Source organism: Macadamia integrifolia, chromosome 8 (assembly GCF_013358625.1).
Source record: "Macadamia integrifolia cultivar HAES 741 chromosome 8, SCU_Mint_v3, whole genome shotgun sequence".
Lineage (NCBI taxonomy): Eukaryota > Viridiplantae > Streptophyta > Magnoliopsida > Proteales > Proteaceae > Macadamia > Macadamia integrifolia.
This window is the reverse complement of record NC_056564.1, coordinates 8,219,158-8,236,585: the sequence shown is the minus strand read 5'-3', so window position 1 is coordinate 8,236,585 and position 17,428 is coordinate 8,219,158. Positions and strand designations below refer to the sequence as shown.

The 17,428-nt window shown below is 37.7% G+C and overlaps 3 protein-coding genes across 8 annotated transcripts; all 3 read left to right on the top strand.

Annotated features, from left to right (window-relative positions):
• Window positions 1–1,677: 1,677 nt before the first annotated feature.
• On the top strand, window positions 1,678–10,339 carry LOC122087012 (RING-H2 finger protein ATL8-like). Of its 6 annotated transcripts, none has more exons than XR_006142627.1 (5): window positions 1,678–2,298; window positions 3,136–3,233; window positions 7,007–8,608; window positions 8,714–8,946; window positions 9,590–10,339. XR_006142627.1 is itself a non-coding variant. In XM_042655968.1 (5 exons), exons 1-5 carry the CDS (start codon window positions 2,140–2,142, stop codon window positions 9,677–9,679), a joined length of 549 nt encoding a protein of 182 aa, XP_042511902.1. In that variant the 5' UTR covers window positions 1,691–2,139; the 3' UTR covers window positions 9,680–10,339. The 6 variants fall into 6 exon arrangements, 4 of the variants coding, with proteins under 4 accessions (XP_042511902.1, XP_042511903.1, XP_042511900.1 ...); XR_006142628.1 differs by having other exon boundaries at window positions 1,689–2,298; window positions 7,007–7,077; window positions 8,814–8,946; XM_042655968.1 differs by lacking the exon at window positions 7,007–8,608 and adding an exon at window positions 9,155–9,223 and having other exon boundaries at window positions 1,691–2,298; window positions 8,814–8,946.
• A 3,121-nt stretch (window positions 10,340–13,460) lies between these two features.
• LOC122086597 (stress-response A/B barrel domain-containing protein At5g22580) lies at window positions 13,461–14,176 on the top strand. Its single transcript, XM_042655531.1, has 2 exons — window positions 13,461–13,665; window positions 13,745–14,176. Exons 1-2 carry the CDS (start codon window positions 13,484–13,486, stop codon window positions 13,944–13,946), a joined length of 384 nt encoding a protein of 127 aa, XP_042511465.1. The 5' UTR covers window positions 13,461–13,483; the 3' UTR covers window positions 13,947–14,176.
• A 403-nt stretch (window positions 14,177–14,579) lies between these two features.
• On the top strand, window positions 14,580–15,886 carry LOC122086596. Its single transcript, XM_042655530.1, has 2 exons — window positions 14,580–15,481; window positions 15,579–15,886. The coding sequence occupies exons 1-2, from the start codon at window positions 14,767–14,769 to the stop codon at window positions 15,680–15,682; spliced, it is 819 nt and encodes a 272-aa protein (XP_042511464.1). The 5' UTR covers window positions 14,580–14,766; the 3' UTR covers window positions 15,683–15,886.
• The last annotated feature ends 1,542 nt before the right edge of the window (window positions 15,887–17,428 follow it).

The following is a 17,428-nucleotide window of genomic DNA, read 5'->3' as shown; positions in this document are numbered from 1 at the left end:
AGGAGGCCGAGAGGAAGGAAGAAGGTAAGCTCTCAGACCCTCACCATTACTCCCTTACTGAAAACTGTGCGGCCGACCTTAACTTGAATGTCGGAGGACTAACCCCGGACAAAGCTCCGGGCCTCCACCGTCTGTGCTTGTGCAGGACCAACTCGCAGGGTTTTTTGGCAGCAACAAAATAAAATGTAATAATGTGATTAAAAATATTATGGAGTTATTTGCACAATTATATTAAATAATGATTACAAATTTTTATTTAATTTTAATTCTCTTTCCTTTATTTTCCTCCCAACCAGATGGAACAGGCCTGTTTTTTTTCTTTGGATACTGTAGTTGATTCCATTACATTTCCATATCTTCACTCTTCATTAAGATTCCACGAGATCTCTCAGAAAAGAAAAAAAAAATTCAGATTCCAGGAGAGGAATCTCACGTGAGTATATGCCTTATACCGTCAGATTGGCACCGTTATGTGCATCATTCTATTGATGGGATGTTAGTTGGATTCCCATATGATGTTTGGATATTGCATCCAAACGTAAGCTTGCACCCAAATATAAAAAGAAACTCTTTTTTTATTTCCGTCTTATCCACACCCACATTATTAGACTAGATTTGAGTAGAGTAGTAAACTTTGTTTGGTAAGCTAAAAAACGGGGTTACCAAATAATGCAACAAAAATTTCGTAATCGGGCACGATTGGACCTCCGTGTAGAGTATGGGCATTATGGGGAACTTAACCGTAAGGTATCTTAAAGGGAAGATTTAGATTGTGATAGAGTTATATGAAAAATAGGTAACCCTTGTGGTGTAGATGTATAGATGGGGATTTGAACTTGGAATCGTACGTTTATCCATATAATCCCCAATTCATCTTAATCATATGAGCAACCCATGGATGATTTCATCTTGCATTTAAAGCCTCAAGGCTCTTTCAAGCTTCTTTTTTGCTAAATTAATATTTAAATTCAATTAGTTAAACTAGGGCACCTTCGATCCTTCCACGAAAAGATAGGATTTCAATATGATTGGACATGCCAAGTGGCAAAACTACTGATTGTATAAGATTCCGTCGAGAAGTGCCAGTTTAGGAAAACTGTTTAAAGATGTCAAGAGTATACTCAAATTGGTTGGATCGATCAAACCAACAAAAAAACCAGATCAAACCGAATGTCTTATTGATTGTGTTTGGTTTGAGGTTTTAGGAATTTACACAAATCCAAACCGATTGGACCAATCCTTCAATCAGTTGAAATCAAAATACTAATAAAAAATCATTCTGTCATATTTTTAATTTTTTTTATAAATAAAAAGAAGCTTAAAAGGCAAGGCGAACCCGATGCCTAAACATATTTTAGGGGGAGCGGTGGGGGAATGAGGATCTGGCTCATCTATTACGCACAAGAGGTAATAGCTCAGATCCAACACTTTGGATTAGCTCGTCATGGAACCTAATACACAGGCACACGTTTCGAAGGGCTCTAGGGCGTTGGATCTGATGGCCTTACCTTTCATGAAAAGCTGATATTCTATCACTCTTGATGCTTCTCCTAGTGCTCTGATTGGTCTTTACGTTTGTACATGGGCCGCACTGCTTTCGACCGGATGCACAGATAAATGGATTTAAACCGACCAAACCGGACCATACCAACAATTCTCTTTTTCTATTTTTGGTAAAATTAGCGCCCGTTCTCATTAAGCGCTGCATGATATGGGCTTTCTATGTGGTGTTTCCTTGCTTAATTCGGCAATAGATTTGGATTCGAATTCACCCATAAATGTTGGGACGTTAACCAATTTCTGAGTAAGAGCAGAGCATTCATTCTATCTCTCCAGCTTTCCTCCGTCACAAAATTTCCGGCGACAGAGTCTTGGCGTTAGGGTTCGCTGTTCAGCTCTGCTCTCGCTGGATTCCTCCGTCCGCTCTTCGTCTGCTCAATGATTTCTTCACCCAAAGCGAACAAGTCATTTCTGCTGAAGATGTGAGGCTTTAAGTTTTGCAGATTAGGAACTGTGAATGAATGATAGAGGAGTAAAGATGAAGATGACTTACGTTGGAATTTGAAGAGAACATATGCAGTTTTATTAAGAGGAGGAAGAGGAAGAGGAAGAGGAAGGACTGGAAAGCCGGGAAGAGCCATGATTACTCCGGGCATAAACCTGGTGATGACCGTCATTGGATTTGCGGTCAGTACGATGTTTATAGTTTTCGTCTGTACGAGGCTTATTTGTGCAAGGATCCAGCTGAGTGCTTCCAGACGATCCTTTCCGACGGCTTCTAGATCTGATCTTAGCGTAGTAAGCCCTCTTTGCACTATCTTCTCTTTGACTATCCTGTCAGCAATGGTGAATCAGTGACTCAACTATTAGCATTTTCTCAAAAATAGATTTGCTTTTCATTTGCAAGAAGCAACTGCGATGTATTTCGCTTCCCAAATTCTCCTCTTTATTCTCTCGACCTTGCTATGGGTGTCTGTTGGTAGACATGGGAATATCAATGACCCTTTTTTTTTTTTTCTTTTTTCGTGGAGCATTTCCTTTTCGCACTTGATCAGATTGTTTATGCTGCATGTTTTGACATTGCTTTGTTGTTTCTGTTTTCAATTACACCTGGTATAATCGTTTCAGCACCCTGAAATTATTTTCTTCTGTCACATTATGCCAAGAATCTTCTGTTCTGATTTATGGTGTTCGCGAAGATTATCAATTTTGTTCTGTTCTTTCAGTTAAATGTTAGCGCTGTACACATTGTATTCTTCTATTTCATGCTTTAGCTGCTGATAATGTAATAATGTGACTGATTTTACCTCCCCTTCCCCCCCCCATACCCCGGAAAAAAATCCCTAAAAAAAAAAAGAGTAAAGATAAAGGATTGTGCTAGCCTGAGATGTCTCAATCTCTTGTATAGACTCTGTTTTGTTTCTCTCTGAGATGTCCAGTCGGAAGCCTCTTTCAGAAGTTTTTGATACAGATTTTGGATATTGAGAACGGCTCTTATCATCGTTGTGCTAGATCATTTTACCTTTACATGAGATTTTAGTTCATCTTGAACCATTTATGTTAGTTTTGTTTCCAATGGAGAACCGTTAGTTCAAAATATAACTCGGCCTTCTTTTTTTTTCCCTTATCAAACAGTTGGAACGTGGGCTTCACGGATTGGAGCCTGTTGTCGTAGCCACTTTTCCTACAAAGAAGTTCAGTGATAATTTTTTTGCTTCTGGAGAAGATTCACAGTAAGTTAAATACTGTTTGTGTGAAATTTCTTTTTCTTTGCTTTCGCTTTCTCTATCTTCCATTTGCCCTATAGGAGACAGAACGAATTGTTGTGTATCAGAGGTTTCACATACAGGACCTTTAACAGATAATCCTTATGTGCTGGGAAATCTTTCAAATGACATCTTCTTTAGAGGTCCAAAACTAGTCCATGTGTTCTCCAGATCATCCCTTACCTGTACTATTTCAACCCAAACCTATGATGTCATGAAAAGTTGAAAACAAAATCTTTTCATGTTACTGATCTTATAGGCATTTTTGTGTTATCAAATTTTTAATGATGATGTAGAACCACTTCTGGGAACCTGCTTAAAACCTCAGCAATGTAAATCATTATAATGAACATCTGGACCTTATTATATATTTCTGCTGAGCTAGACAGCTGTTCCCCCATCCACTTTACCTAGGACTATATCTTCTGTTATGCATGAGTGTTCAATCATTTATTAAAACACCCAATTGGAATTTATATGAAGGATTTGACAAAACGCTTCTTCCATTGATCATACTTGCTCAATCTATTAGGGCATGTAATAAGCATGTGGGGAAAAATTAGCAACGGACATTTGTACCCCCCCTTACTTCCTCATGATATGAATATACATTTGTAATACATAATTTGACTGGAAAATCATAGAAAGAAATTATTGTATTATATATTCCCTCTTATCGTCTTGGCTGTTGATTGATATTATTCTTTTACCAAAAAATATATATATATATATATATTAATATTATTCTTTGTAAAGATATGGTGGTTATAGGGATGCTTTAAGAAAGTAAGAACATTCATTTCCTTGAAGCCCTTAATGAGTTAGCTCATGTTTTAGCTGATGGTTAGCATATTTTTTAACCTGGGCTCACTTGGTGTTGGTGGTGCCCCGACATTTGGGTTTCTTGAACCTATTATAACTCTGTCAAGGGATTGCTCTGTGTCTTCTACTGCTTAATCAAAACTAGCAGTAGAAACTTTGCTTCCTCATGGAGTGCTGTTCCCAAACAAGCCATATACTTAGCCAGTGATTTGGTTTTGTAGAAGCCAATGCAAATTTGTGTGTTTGTTGCAGGTCTGCAAACAACAAATTGCAGAATACAAAGTGAGTTTAGTGTATTCAATGCAAAAGGTTTCAAGCTAATCTCTAACTCTCATCAATGTGGTTGACTGGATGGAATTTTCAAAGGCTCTAACGCTACCTCAATTAATTTCAACAAATGTATTAATTCTGGAAGATGTTAATTAAATGTTTTACATTTTTTGGGATAGGGGAAAAGATTTCATTAGTTGGAGAAGATGAGTTGAACTAATAAATAGGTTCATATGATATGGTGGTATGCAGACATTTTAATAATGCAAAGCAACTGGTGGTAATTATGTATTTGAAACAGCTAGCATAGCTTAAGCCTTTGAATTCAACCAAAATAGATAAGTGAAGGAACAGAAGTCGAGGATTCTTTTGCTGCAGGTTGCACTACTGTCTACATCTTTTAAACTGTAGTTGCCCATGATTATATGGGTGAATAAAAACTAATGATTACTCAAGTTGCTAGGTGAAAGTGTCGTTGAAGTTACAAATGGTTGACGTCCTCCTCCTATCATATGCTAGGATTTTTCTACCCTGTTGATTGAAGACGGAAATTGTGAAAGATTTTGACCCTTTTAACGACAGAAGGATTAATGGAGTTAAACTTCTGAGGTTGTAACCACTAAAGAATGCCAACAAATTCCAAATTTATTGGCAAAACATAGTCAGATGCTTAGAGGAAAGTATTTCCTTGCTCTTCCTGCACAGAAAGTGCATACCATGAATTTGGTGACCTCTTGAACAAAGGTTGTCAGTTTTAATCATATCAACCCAATAACCACAGAGGACTTCACCAACAGAGCCCTTTCCGGATCAATTTCCATCTCTTCTGACCTCCTGAATATCCACCTGAACTATTTAGAAAACAGGGCATAGTTGTCAAGGTGCCTAGGCAACCCAAGGCGTTAGAGAGGCCGCTTAAGTGCTTAGGCGACAAAGCCCCCTAATTTTTTTAATGCATCTGTTATATTTACTATAGCAATAATATAATTATGCCCAACAACAATACAAATTGAATCTATGCACTAATTTGCTACTATCTAGCAACAGCATTATGTTAGAAAAAACATCATTTAGTGGAAAAGAAAAAATACGTAAGCAAACAAGAGAAGGAGAGCAAGTGAAGTGAAATAGTGAAGTTCGATTTTTCTTAATTTATTTGTTTAAATTTTTTTGGGGGTATTAATGGATAGTGCAAGTGAAGTTTGATTTCTTTCTTTATTGATTTATTTAATTTTTTGGGGGTATTAAAGGATCCCATGTTTCTCACCTATACACAAACTTGTACACAAGCCAATAAAATATTAGAAACAACATTATTTAGGGGGAAAAAATTGACTGGCCAGGGACCTAGGCATCCCAATGTGCCTGCTTTGTTAAGTTAGAATAAATTGTGTGACCACCCAGCCCTTTGAAACCCGTCCGGACACCTAGGCAGCGTCCTGACAACTATGAAACAGGGAAACCGATAATTTAAGTTCTTCCAAAAGCTGTGATCCCGAATTATAGGTTCTCGATGAGATTAAACCATCATTGATTACTTCTGCCTTACTCATTGAGATTCTATCAGAGAGCTAGAAAGAAAGAGCATAGGTTTTCCCTTTTCCCCCTAGGGTACCAAAGCTATTTTCTGAACTGCTATTTCATTAGTCTAATCAGTTTATGCCGAAATTCTGTTCCTAATTTCAAAGAAGCAGCTTTAAAAAAATAATAAAAATGTGAAATTGCTCGTCCGTAATAGTGGTGCCAATTACAGCCTTATCATCAATTATTTCACTAATTCATGGTGTCTTTTGCTCATACTTCTGTTAGATGCTCCCCTTTGCAGATTGGATAGATAAAACAGTCTAGGGAAGGGACTTGAGGGGACCTTTGAAGAGCTGATTGAATCTCTTAGACCTTTGAAGAGCTGATTGAATCTCTTACTTTCTACCTTCTGGTAGTCCTTGTTGGTGTACGATGTCCTGTATTCTGTCGCAATTTAATAGGGTTTTTCGCTATATATTTGTAGTGAGATTTCCTTTCTCTGTAAGCAATTCTGAGAGGTGTGAGGACAAGCGTTGTAACCCTAATCTCCACTGATAGTGAAGCAGAATCTCATCTCACCGAGGACGTAGACAATCTTGCCGAACCTCGTAAACCTGTGTCAATTGCTTTTTCTTTTTCCATTACCTTCTGCATCACTTTTAGCGTTTCTACAGTCCTGAGGCGGAGATTGTTGATAATTATATTTTTACCAACAAGGTTATTAACGTTGAAAAGAACAGCGTCCATTTCCCTGTGAATGCTGTTTTTCTGTGTGTCCTTAAATTCTCCAATATTCTCTTGAGTTTCAGTTCCATGGTGCACAGTCCCTTTTCCACAGAACATAGCGGCATTTTTTTTTTGTTGTCTTTTGTAATTATCTTTGTTTTTTTTTTGCTGTAGTTTTATATATATATATATATATATCTTGCAGTTGGTTCATAGAGGGGTTCTTTAAGGGATTACATGTCCTGGTGATAAATTTAAAATTCAAATATCTCTTTGCAGATGGTGTTTGAACTTGCATTCTTAAATTTATGCAGGCGACACATTAAATTCTGATTGTTTATAGCAAATGAAACACTGTCATAATCAGTGATTGGTGTATTTTGATTTTTGATTTACAGATAATCACATTGCTTTGAGTTTTGGTTCTAATGCCAAAGTTCTGGTCAGCAGCAACCAATCATCAGTATTAGTGAGCCTTCAAAAACAGAAATATAGTCTTGGAAGTCATCCTAGATTGCAAGGAAAAGTTGCTAGTTTGAGAATTTGGAAAATAATTTCTTCAGAAGCTCTTCACATAAAAAATCCTATTTGGATCAGCCAGAAATTACAGATCTGTATTAGATCCGACTGCTCAGACCATATTAACGCAGACACTAATTGACCTTTATATTTTCCATTTTTAGTGGCTCATTGTTTCTGAGTTCTGTCACTGATGTGGATAGATCCACCTAAAAGGTAGGTTTCAGAGACCTTTAACTAACCAGAATTGCAGACAAGGATGTTACAGCCCAGAATTTTCGGAGAAACTCTGTAAAACCAAATCTGGAACTCAGATGCAAACAAGGCTGAGAATAGATGTTGACTAACAGTAGAACATAACATACTGAAAGATCAAACAGATCCGATGGTTGGATTTAGAGTACTGATAGTGTTTCAGTTCTGAAGGATACCTTAAAATGGAATCAACAACTCCAGCAAAGAGAAAATTTAACGTTGAATTCTATTCTCAGATGGCATAATCAAGGTACCAAATCTCAGTTCGATCCTAGAGTTGAATGCTGAGATTAGGCAGTGTCCTTATTCACTTGAACACATCAAGCCAAATCTGAAAATAGTAAGTATCGATCTCTGATTTGGAAAGATTAATGGAGCCATGAATATGTTATTCATGGGTCACTTCTAAGCAACTAATTAGAAAAAAGCAAATAATTAAAGAACCAAAACAAGTATCCTATGATGGGGAAGGCATAGCTGGTCCAAATCAGGTGCACTGAGTTCAGAACTGAGTCAACTCATAAGCCTTAAGCCTTGTTACACTATAAAACTATTCAGTAGTTGTATTTTTTTTAATTTCCTTTCTGAGAAGGATGATAGTTCTCTTATTTCATAGTGTTTTTTTTCCTTTCTGTTGCATAAGATTATTTTCCTTATTCTTGAGAGGGTGGGTGCTGAACAAGCATCCTGGTTCAATTTGCATCTGTAGTCTACTCCACTTGATTTGGCTTCTCCTTAAAGGAACATATAAATTTTAATTGCATAGTTTGTTTTACAGAATAAAGGGAAGGAGGTAAAAGTTTCTCATGATTGGCACACATAATTGTACCCAGTGGAAGGGTGATTCAGCCATTCTGACCTTGAACATGTTGGGAATGGTCTGGATTGGCTGTGTGTAAAATCTTTCACCTTCCCATGTTAAATCCATGCCTCTCCAGGTCATCCAAACATTCATGTACACCCTTTTGGTAGTCCTTGATTTTCACAACTTCAGTTTGCCAGGTGGGCCATCCTTTTTGGCTGAAAGTTGACATGTAAGCAGGGGACCTTGGGGTCTACCTTTCCATAAAATTTCAGCCCCATCCAACCTGCTATGCGGAAGTAAGTATATGCTTGGTGGTTGTGAAGTTTTACAACTGGGTGCAATTTTTTTGTTTGCGTGAAGACAAAAAAGGGTGTAAAGATTACTTCAAGGCCTTTTTACATCAAAGCAAATAGAGCCTAAGGTAAAAACCAAGTAAAAGGAAAACTTTGAGGTAAAATCATATATTTTTCTCTCAGATTTTACCTGAAATTTCCCTTTTTTATGGTTTTTACGTGCGAATGAATAGTGCCTAAAGCAGATGGTGGAATCTTGGTAGACAGAATAGCATATCTTTGCAACAAAATCTGTACAGTGGTGATGGTGGATGATTCTTCTTTTGTACAAAGGTGGTCAGTTGATGGATGCTCATGGCCTGCTCTGAGTTACAGATCAATCCACGTTGAAGAGTTTGGGAAAGCTGATTGCGTTTTTTATCACATGGGAATTAGGAAAAAGCAAAGGAAGCTTTCTGATTATAAAGTGAGGCCCCTGGATTTGATTTATATTTGCTTTTATCTGGTAGACTGGGCATGTTCACATGAGTTTGACAAATCCTCATTTGCAACTGATGGATGACCAATTTTAGGATATCATCTTGTGCATTATTTTTGAATTATTGTATTAGTAGAAAAGCATTATAAATTTGATTTTGACATCTCAATTTTGATAGAATGCACTTTTGATGCTGACTGAAAGAAAAGGAGAAAGGAAAACAGAAAAAGTTAGGCAGAAGGGATTTTTTACTGCAACACCAAAGGTGCATGTAAAGATACATGTCCGAAGAGATGTTAGATTCATATAACATTAATTTTAGATGTCTAACTTTACAACTTTAAGGTTGGCATTTTAATAGTTAAGAAGAATTACACATGCATCAAGAATCTCGAGTCAGGATTTTGCTCCAGGATGGTAAAAAAAATTTAACATTTTACTTGTTTGTTCTTTGATGCATCCATATTTCAATGTAGTGGTAGATGTTGAGTGTTTGCTCCTGAATTCATTGTTTATTATGTGGATGTTTTTTAGAGAGAGATCAGCAAAGTTTTGGTCTTCGTTCTTGATCAAGTGCTTAATGTTTTGCTCGATCTTTGCTAATTAAGTTGTTTTATGTTGTATTTGGCAGATGCACGGTATGCCTTGCAGAGTACCAGGAGAAGGATGTGATACGTGTCCTGCCCTACTGTGGGCATTATTTTCATGTGACCTGCATTGATGTATGGCTGCGGCAACATTCTACTTGTCCCGTTTGTCGAATTTCGCTGCGAGATTCTCCGGAGAGGAAACGTGTAATGCAACCGATGACTAGTTCGGCCATCAGGCCAACTTTCGGAATGGATTCCCTTGACTCCCATTCTTATCACTGTTTGTACACTAGCCATGCCCATTCATCTAGACCCATGGATGGCCAACGGATGGAACCCATTCAAGAGGATCAGTTTGCATCTAAGGTTGATGCAGTAGCAGCTGAAGGGATCAGTGCCTCCTTAAACGAGGATAACCAGGTCCCAAAAGTCAGTGGTCCTTACAAATCAGAAATCAAGCATTTTGAGAGTCCATCTAATCCATAGCCAGGAGGCATACATTGTGTTGTGTCCTGGACACGTTCTACTATTAGATCTTCGACTGTAAGTGATTGAAGGTGTTTTAAATTATCCAGAGACGTGACATGGGAAGTTGATCGGTTTCTCTAGTGGCTTACTGTGCATATATGACGACTTTAGTGCTTCCTGATTGTAGCTGGCTTCTTATTAATTCAAGCTTGTTTAACTTTGTTTTGAGAGGAGTTCTAAACTTCTCTTTCTGAGCTTCTGTGACAGTACGTAAACTACTGACTTCTACTTTTGATGCTATGCAATTGGGGGTTGGGTGCTCATGTGTGCTTCTGTCTTGTTGCAATACCATTCACATTGAAATGGTAAATTATAATGTGCAGTTCTGATGCGGAGATTGTGAGATAGCAGTGGTTTCTGTGGGTTCCTTTGGTTTTGCTCTCGGGTGTGTTAATTGCAACCAACATGTGAACCATGAACAAGCACTGCAGGTTTGGAGTTTTCTAAGGAGCAAAGAGTGCTGATTGCACGAGCTGTGGGTGTTTCTATCGTCGGCAATTATTGTGGTAAGTGACACTCCTACATGCGCCTAGTGTGACGACGGCCCGTCCCAGTGGCTCAGTCTATTGATAGGCCGTAGGGCCACCCCGCCTGCATCGCTACAAACCATGCCCTGTACGCCCATTGCCTGTTGCAGGAGGGTAAGAGACTCTAATGTGGAAAAATGACGATGTGGGCCGGCGCTGAGTGTTGTCCTTCAATTTTATTCTGGATGCATTTGCTCTTCATCTACATCATATTACTGTGACTTTGCTTTTCTATATCTTTTTGGATGGTGGGTCTCGTTCTTGTTTAAAATATCATTTGACAATGGACCCCGGAGCTGGGAGCATCACTCTCAGAAACTACATAAAATGGTAAAAAAATATGTTTTAACTGACATGTGATTGAACTGTGTTGTAATAGAATCTTGAAGGTATCATTTTACCTTGTTTGGTAATTGCTGATTTGCCATCACTGTTGTAATCATATTAGAAGTCATTGCTAGTAAAGGTTTAAAAACTTGAAACTCTGAAATGGATGCAGGTTATTCTGATCCTAATCCATTTCAAATCAGCCTGGAATCTGTCTCATTTTTTGAAGAATCGTGGTTATTCGAAATTGCAGACTATCGATTTCTGTTGATTCCGATCTGATTTTTCAAACTCTACTACTAGTACCATATTTTTTCCTGGGATTATATTGGTATGGGAGTGGCACACAAGGATTAAAGTATCGGTATCGATCATTGTATCGGTCGGTCAAAATTAAGATACGTATCGGAGGGTATCGTATCGTATCGGAGATACCCTAAGATACGCTAAAGATACGCACATAAATGGATAGGGAACATATTTTTATACACTTTTGCATAAAAAAAATAGTTAAAAAAAGCTATATATAACATGTAGAATGCATAAATACTTAAGTAGAGGGTATCGTATTGATAGACAAATATATTGAGTTGAAAATGTTCAAAATGATGAGGTTTGAGTTTCTTACAGTTTTTTCTTTCTTACTCAAAGGGTAGCCAGCCTTAAGTTTGTACAAGTGAGTATGTAGCCTAGTACAGTACAGATTGAAATCACATCCCTTGCCTATGTAGACTAGTACTCTCCATTATTACCAAAAAGTGTAACTAGGCAAGGGATGTAACTAGGGTTGCTGGATCTGGCTCCTCTCCTTAGCGCCCATTGCCTAGGTCTTGCCCATAGCTATCTAAACGAGCACTATGTGGCAAGACAATGATCCAATGTTTCTTAACGCATTGTTCTTGGAAGCCTTTGTCAGCACCTCGATTTTTGTGCCTTTCTCAAACCGCTGGATCATCTCACCACGCGGTGCTCACCTAGTTAACTATGGGCTATCTGGGCAATGGGTGCTAAGAAGAGCCAAATCCAGGTTTGCTTCCTTAAATATCCAACATAGGCAAGGGATGTAACTAGGGTTGCTTTCTTTTTTGGTAATAACGGAGCGTTAGTTTTGATGTATACCATCCTTAAATATCGTATGTTGGAATTTTTTTTTCCTTTTTAATGGCACAAATAAGTATAAGCAATCTGAAGGTGTAGCTCAGGTGGCACTTGATCATATGCCTCTGGGGTCACTACCACAAGGTTCAATAGTTTTCATGGTTATAAATCATTTTTGAATCATTCACTTCCACAATGTTTCTAAGGTTAAAGTTGAAAAAAGTGAGTAAAGATTCAAGAACTTACTATTCAAATGTTTCAACTTTCAAGTTCAAGCCTTCAAGGTTCTTCTTGGACTATGTTTTTCTCCTTCTTTGAATCATTCACTTCCACAATGTTTCTTCCAATCTATTATTTGAGTGTCCAAAAAGGTGTGTGAATCAAAGGGGAAGAAAGAAGAAAAATATAGAAAACTGTTGGTGAGAGTTTGAAGTGTTTGTTTCAAACAACAAAAGGCACATTCACACTTAAGTAGCCGTATCGTACCGATACGATACGATACGACTCGATACTGGGCGATACATTCGATACGTACCAATACTCTCAGGAATTTTCATATTTTCAAAAGTTCGTATCGCAGAGTATCATACGTATCATTACCGATATGGTACGACATGATACGATACGTACGATACGTCGATATACAAAAGATGGCTCAAAATTCCCCATAGCATATCAGTATGTATCGTGTCGATGCCTACTGATACGGCACGATACACACCAATGCTTAAAACCATGGTGGCACATAGGGATTTTTCTTAGGGTGAGGAGAGAGGCGTTAAGTAAATTTATGCGTTTATCTCTCTTTTAATTTTTATTTTTTTTTAATTTTTAATTTTAATTTTAATTTTAATTTAATTTATTTTATTATTATTATTATTTTTTTTTTTTTTAGTTTCTTGACATCCAAACAAAGCCTGATGTTCATGGAATCTAAAGTGTTGAATTGATGTCTTGTCTACATATATTTGCCCGTGTGGTCAACCAAAAGAATTAAAAGATACCTGAGGAGCACATGGGAACGACATGGGTGTTCCCCCTTTCCCTGGCCTTGGTTGGCAGAGAGGTAGCTCCATTAGGTTTGCAGAGGAAAGGAGAGGCTTACCAAAATCCAAATGGAAGAGAAAAAGAGAAGGCGACAAACCTCTCTCATTTCATTCCTCAAAACTCCATTATTAGAGAAAAGAACCTCTCATGTGATACTATATCCCTAAAAGGTGATGACAAGAAGCCATTGATGTCGAATGCAAGCTGACAGTACAGTCGTACCCTTTTAATTCTAATTGTGGGGTGGTGGAGGAATGGTAACCCACTTTCTGGTGGGCTCTCCGACCTCTGCAATTGTAGCTTCTTTGAACAGTATACGAGAAAGGAGACACTCATTTGTGAAAATTTCCAACACAAGCTTACGTTAATGGGCCACCCATTAGAAATCATGGACTGCAGAGACTGGAAATGGAGCTGCTACCTTTGTGTATATATTCACTTGCTCTGATTGCTCCTCTCCTCATTGTGGCCATGGGAGACCTCAAGCATTTGGTTGTGGCTAAGTTCAAGGAAGGGTTAGTGGTTGAAGAGATAATTCAAGAGATGGAGAAGTTACTGAAGGAGATTGATGCAGTCAAGTCCTTTGAATGGTAAAATCATTCTTCCTTATTGTCTCCACTTTGGCCATTAGAATCTAATCTCTTTGGTAACTGTTGCTTTCTTTAATAGGGGACAGGATACTGGAAGTGAGGAGATGCTTAGACAAGGGTTCACCCATGTCTTCTTGTTGACATTTCGTAGTTCAGAAGATTTCACTGCATTCCTTGGTCATCCTCGCCATGTTGAGTTCTCTGCCACTTTTTCTGCAGCAATAGAGAAAATATTGTTGCTTGATTTCCCTGCTGTTGTTGTCAAGGCTCCTACTGCATGATTAGGAGTGAATTTTATCTCTATGAAGATTTCTGGCTTTTGTATCTCAAGATGGAATTATACATTTATATGGGAACCAAGCTTGATCTGTTTCTGTCTTGATGGACCGCACAAGTCCAATAATAATATGTTCTAGTTGCATGCTCCATCTATGTTTGTATGGGTTTCTGTGTTTTTGAATTTAAGTTGAAAGCTATGAAGTATGAACTGAGCTATTTGCAATTGACCAAATTTAATAAATCCAGGCTACAGAGTACAGAGGCTTGGCATCTCTAGAAATCTGATAACTATGAAATACTTTTTTGACTTTTTTGCTTCACACCCTGATATACTTTCTGCTTTTGGCTCAGAAAAGTTGAATAACCTTACATCATGTTATTAGTATGGTTGAAATCTTACCAGAGAAACCAAGAGTAAGAACTGGGGACCCACTCAGCTCAATACACAAACAGAGAGAGAGAGAGAGAGAGAGAGAGAGAGAGAGAGATGACATTGGTAGTGAAAACAGAGAAGTATTCAGAAGTAGTAACTGTAGAAGGGGAGATGAAAGATGAAAGACTGACCAAGAATGATTAAAGACAAGGAATGAGGAAAAAAAAAAAAAAGTAGAACTTGTTAATGGTCCTGGGAGAATCACATGGGAGACAGACAGAAAAGTAATATTCGAAACAGATTAAAAGTGGATACTCTGTTTCACAACATTTTTTTCTTTTTTCTTCTTTTTAACTTGTCGGATCTTTCAAGTTTCAACTGCGCAGTCCATCAAGTTCTTTCTTCTCAATTTCTAAATCCAAAAGAGAAAGATACACAGGAGGGGGAAGATGCAACGAGGAAAGGAAATTGGATTTCTCCTTTTTCTCTCTCTGAATCTGACTATCTTCTCTCCATCTATTTCTCATCCCAATCCTTCAACCTTCTGTGGTAAAATCCCAATTCAATCACCTTTTTCTCTCCAGAATTTAGTGGAATCTTCTCCTCTACACCGACTGCTGCTCTGCACATCCGAAAAGCTCTACTTTAGGACATCCATAGGTCTTTTCCTGATTTCCTCCATTGATTACAGAACTAAAACCTTAACCATTTCTCACTCTTCTTGTTCACGAACACTCCACTTCGTCTCTCCTTCTCTTCTCTCAGCTGGTTTCCCTTCTCCCCCACAACCCAACTCACTTCTTCTCTTCAACTGCTCTAGACGCACAGAACTAACAAATCCGCTTCCTTCTTTTCTCAAAAACTGCACTCATTCCTCCGATTGCAGAGCTATTTCTGAAACTCAAGAACAAGAAAAGGAATATTCTTCCTGTTTCTTCGTTGATGATTCAGAAAAACTAGAAGTGGGCTTTGATCCAAGAGATTGGAACTGCTCACACTACAACAGAGTGTACAAGGGTAATTCTTTGGACGAAGGATTTGAGATGGGAACAAGGATTTCTTTCGAGATTCCAAACCATGTACCCAATATCTGTGATGAGTGTGCAAAGCCCCATGGCAACTGTGGTGTTGGGTTGAGGTGCATCTGCCATGCAAATGAGTGTAGTAAGTTACCCATCTATTAATCTTCTCTAGTTTCTATACATTTTTTATCTTCTTATTGTGCAGAGGATGAAGTCTTCTCCTCCTTTTCAATTTGCAGAAGATAAAGTATTTTCCAAAGCTGCATCTATAAACCCTTCTGGTAATATCCTCTTCTCTTTGTTTTTTTTGGTCCTTGTGATTGTATCCTTCATGAGTTCTTGATGTTGAGACTAAGAGAGGCTCCAGCTTTCTAACTATGAAGTAACAGAGATGCGTATAATTGACTGGCTTGTTTGGTAGTGGAGGAATTAATGAAATCTCCATAGTTTTCTATGGGTAAGTACTATCTATTAAGATTATCATCCTGGATAATCTTGAGTTAAAACTTGAGGCAGAAGTTGTATTCTAAGATTATGATTTTTTTCATTGGCTTTTATTATTTTTTCATTTTTTCCCCAGCCATAGGTTTTTTGATCCAATTAATAAAATTTTGACTATTAAATATCTGGAAAAAAATGTGGATTGATGACCTGCCGAAAGCTCTGAACCACATAAGCAAAGAACGTTTACCCTTCATCTGGTTAGAAAGAAAGCTAGTTGATCCACTTGAAAATCTTTAATAATGTTAATTCAATAGTAAATATTGTTTTGAGTCGCTGTCTATCTACCATCATCGGTTGCGTATGAATACCTTTGGGCTGGCCACATTTTTAGATGCAGAAAGCATTGATGAGCCTAAGAAGGCAAATTTTGTTTTAATGGCTCTATTTGATTAGGCTTTTCTGCACAGTCCACTGTCTTTTAGCCACCTAAAGATCAAATGGCTGGGATGCAAAGGGCATAAGTGTCATTTCGCAAGAGTAGGGAGAGAGAGTGACAGGTTGGCACCTAACAACGTCTTGGCTTTTTTTCCTTTTTTTATATATAAACAAAGGGAGGAGGTTAATTAATTACTAATGTAGTTTGCTTTCTTGTAACTAGGGGGAAGGGGTATAGAGGACTTTTTCAAGGGGAGGAGGAGAAAGATGGACACAGATTCAGATATACCAATAGCATACCTGATTCATTATTTTTATGAAAAATATTTTTTCATTATAAATAAATTTTCTTGTCACCACAATTATTAGTTATAAGAGAGTCAATTCAATTGGATAATTAAGCATCTAATGGGATAACCGACTTGGCAAACGATCTTCGCCTTAGGAAGCAAGTGATTTTGAGTTCAATTCTTCTTACCTTTTTGGGGCCGTTTACTTGAGGTGTTTAGTGTTGTTTATTGTTTTTTATTGTTTTCAGTGAAAATTGAAAACTTGATCTCCAAGAACCAATCTTAAGATCAATAAAGTACATTTAAGTTTCACAGTCTTTTTTTCCGCACAAGTGGTTTAGCTTTGAACATAGGGGACATCATTGCATGCTATCGTGGAAGAACAAATCATTCAAAAATTAGTTGTTCATGTTTTGGTGGGATCACATGTGACCTAAACATCCATTCCAATTATCTTCATTTGAATGGTAGATAATAAACTAAAATATGCAGCATTTTTATGGAAGTCGTATTGTAACATTACAAAATTGTAAAGGAGAGAATTCTTTGAGCAAGTGGCATAGGGAGCGCATCAATGACAGTTTGACAGCCCTATGCTTGTATATAAATTCGGTTTTAAATAATGTTTTCTGGTAAGGTAGCTTTTGTGTCCAAACATAGAGGATGGTGAAATGATGCCTCAAGACCACACCCATATAAAATATGAAAAATTAACCCTTTATTGATGCCCATGTGTTTAAGGAGTGCTCTTTTCTTCAAAAATCCGGATCATTAATCTGAACCAAAAGCCAAAGGTGATGGTCCGTGCAATCCTTGGATGATGTGGGATTGAATTGGTGGGTACAACTGGATGGATGGAATCCCAATTCCATTAAATCTTTCTCCGAAAGAACACCTTCTGTTTTTTTTTTTTTTTTTTT

Bases quoted from the DNA above. Each gene is read 5' to 3' on its own strand.
- LOC122086596 (XM_042655530.1), top strand. From the start codon at position 14,767: ATGCAACGAGGAAAGGAAATTGGATTTCTCCTTTTTCTCTCTCTGAAT. The intron at 15,482-15,578 runs GTAAGTTACCCA...TTCAATTTGCAG, and splicing joins CTGCCATGCAAATGAGTGTA to AAGATAAAGTATTTTCCAAA.
- LOC122086597 (XM_042655531.1), top strand. From the start codon at position 13,484: ATGGAGCTGCTACCTTTGTGTATATATTCACTTGCTCTGATTGCTCCT. The intron at 13,666-13,744 runs GTAAAATCATTC...TTTCTTTAATAG, and splicing joins GCAGTCAAGTCCTTTGAATG to GGGACAGGATACTGGAAGTG.
- LOC122087012 (XM_042655966.1), top strand. From the start codon at position 2,140: ATGATTACTCCGGGCATAAACCTGGTGATGACCGTCATTGGATTTGCG. The intron at 2,299-3,135 runs GTAAGCCCTCTT...CTTATCAAACAG, and splicing joins CTAGATCTGATCTTAGCGTA to TTGGAACGTGGGCTTCACGG. The intron at 9,224-9,589 runs GTGCATGTAAAG...TGTATTTGGCAG, and splicing joins TTTTTACTGCAACACCAAAG to ATGCACGGTATGCCTTGCAG.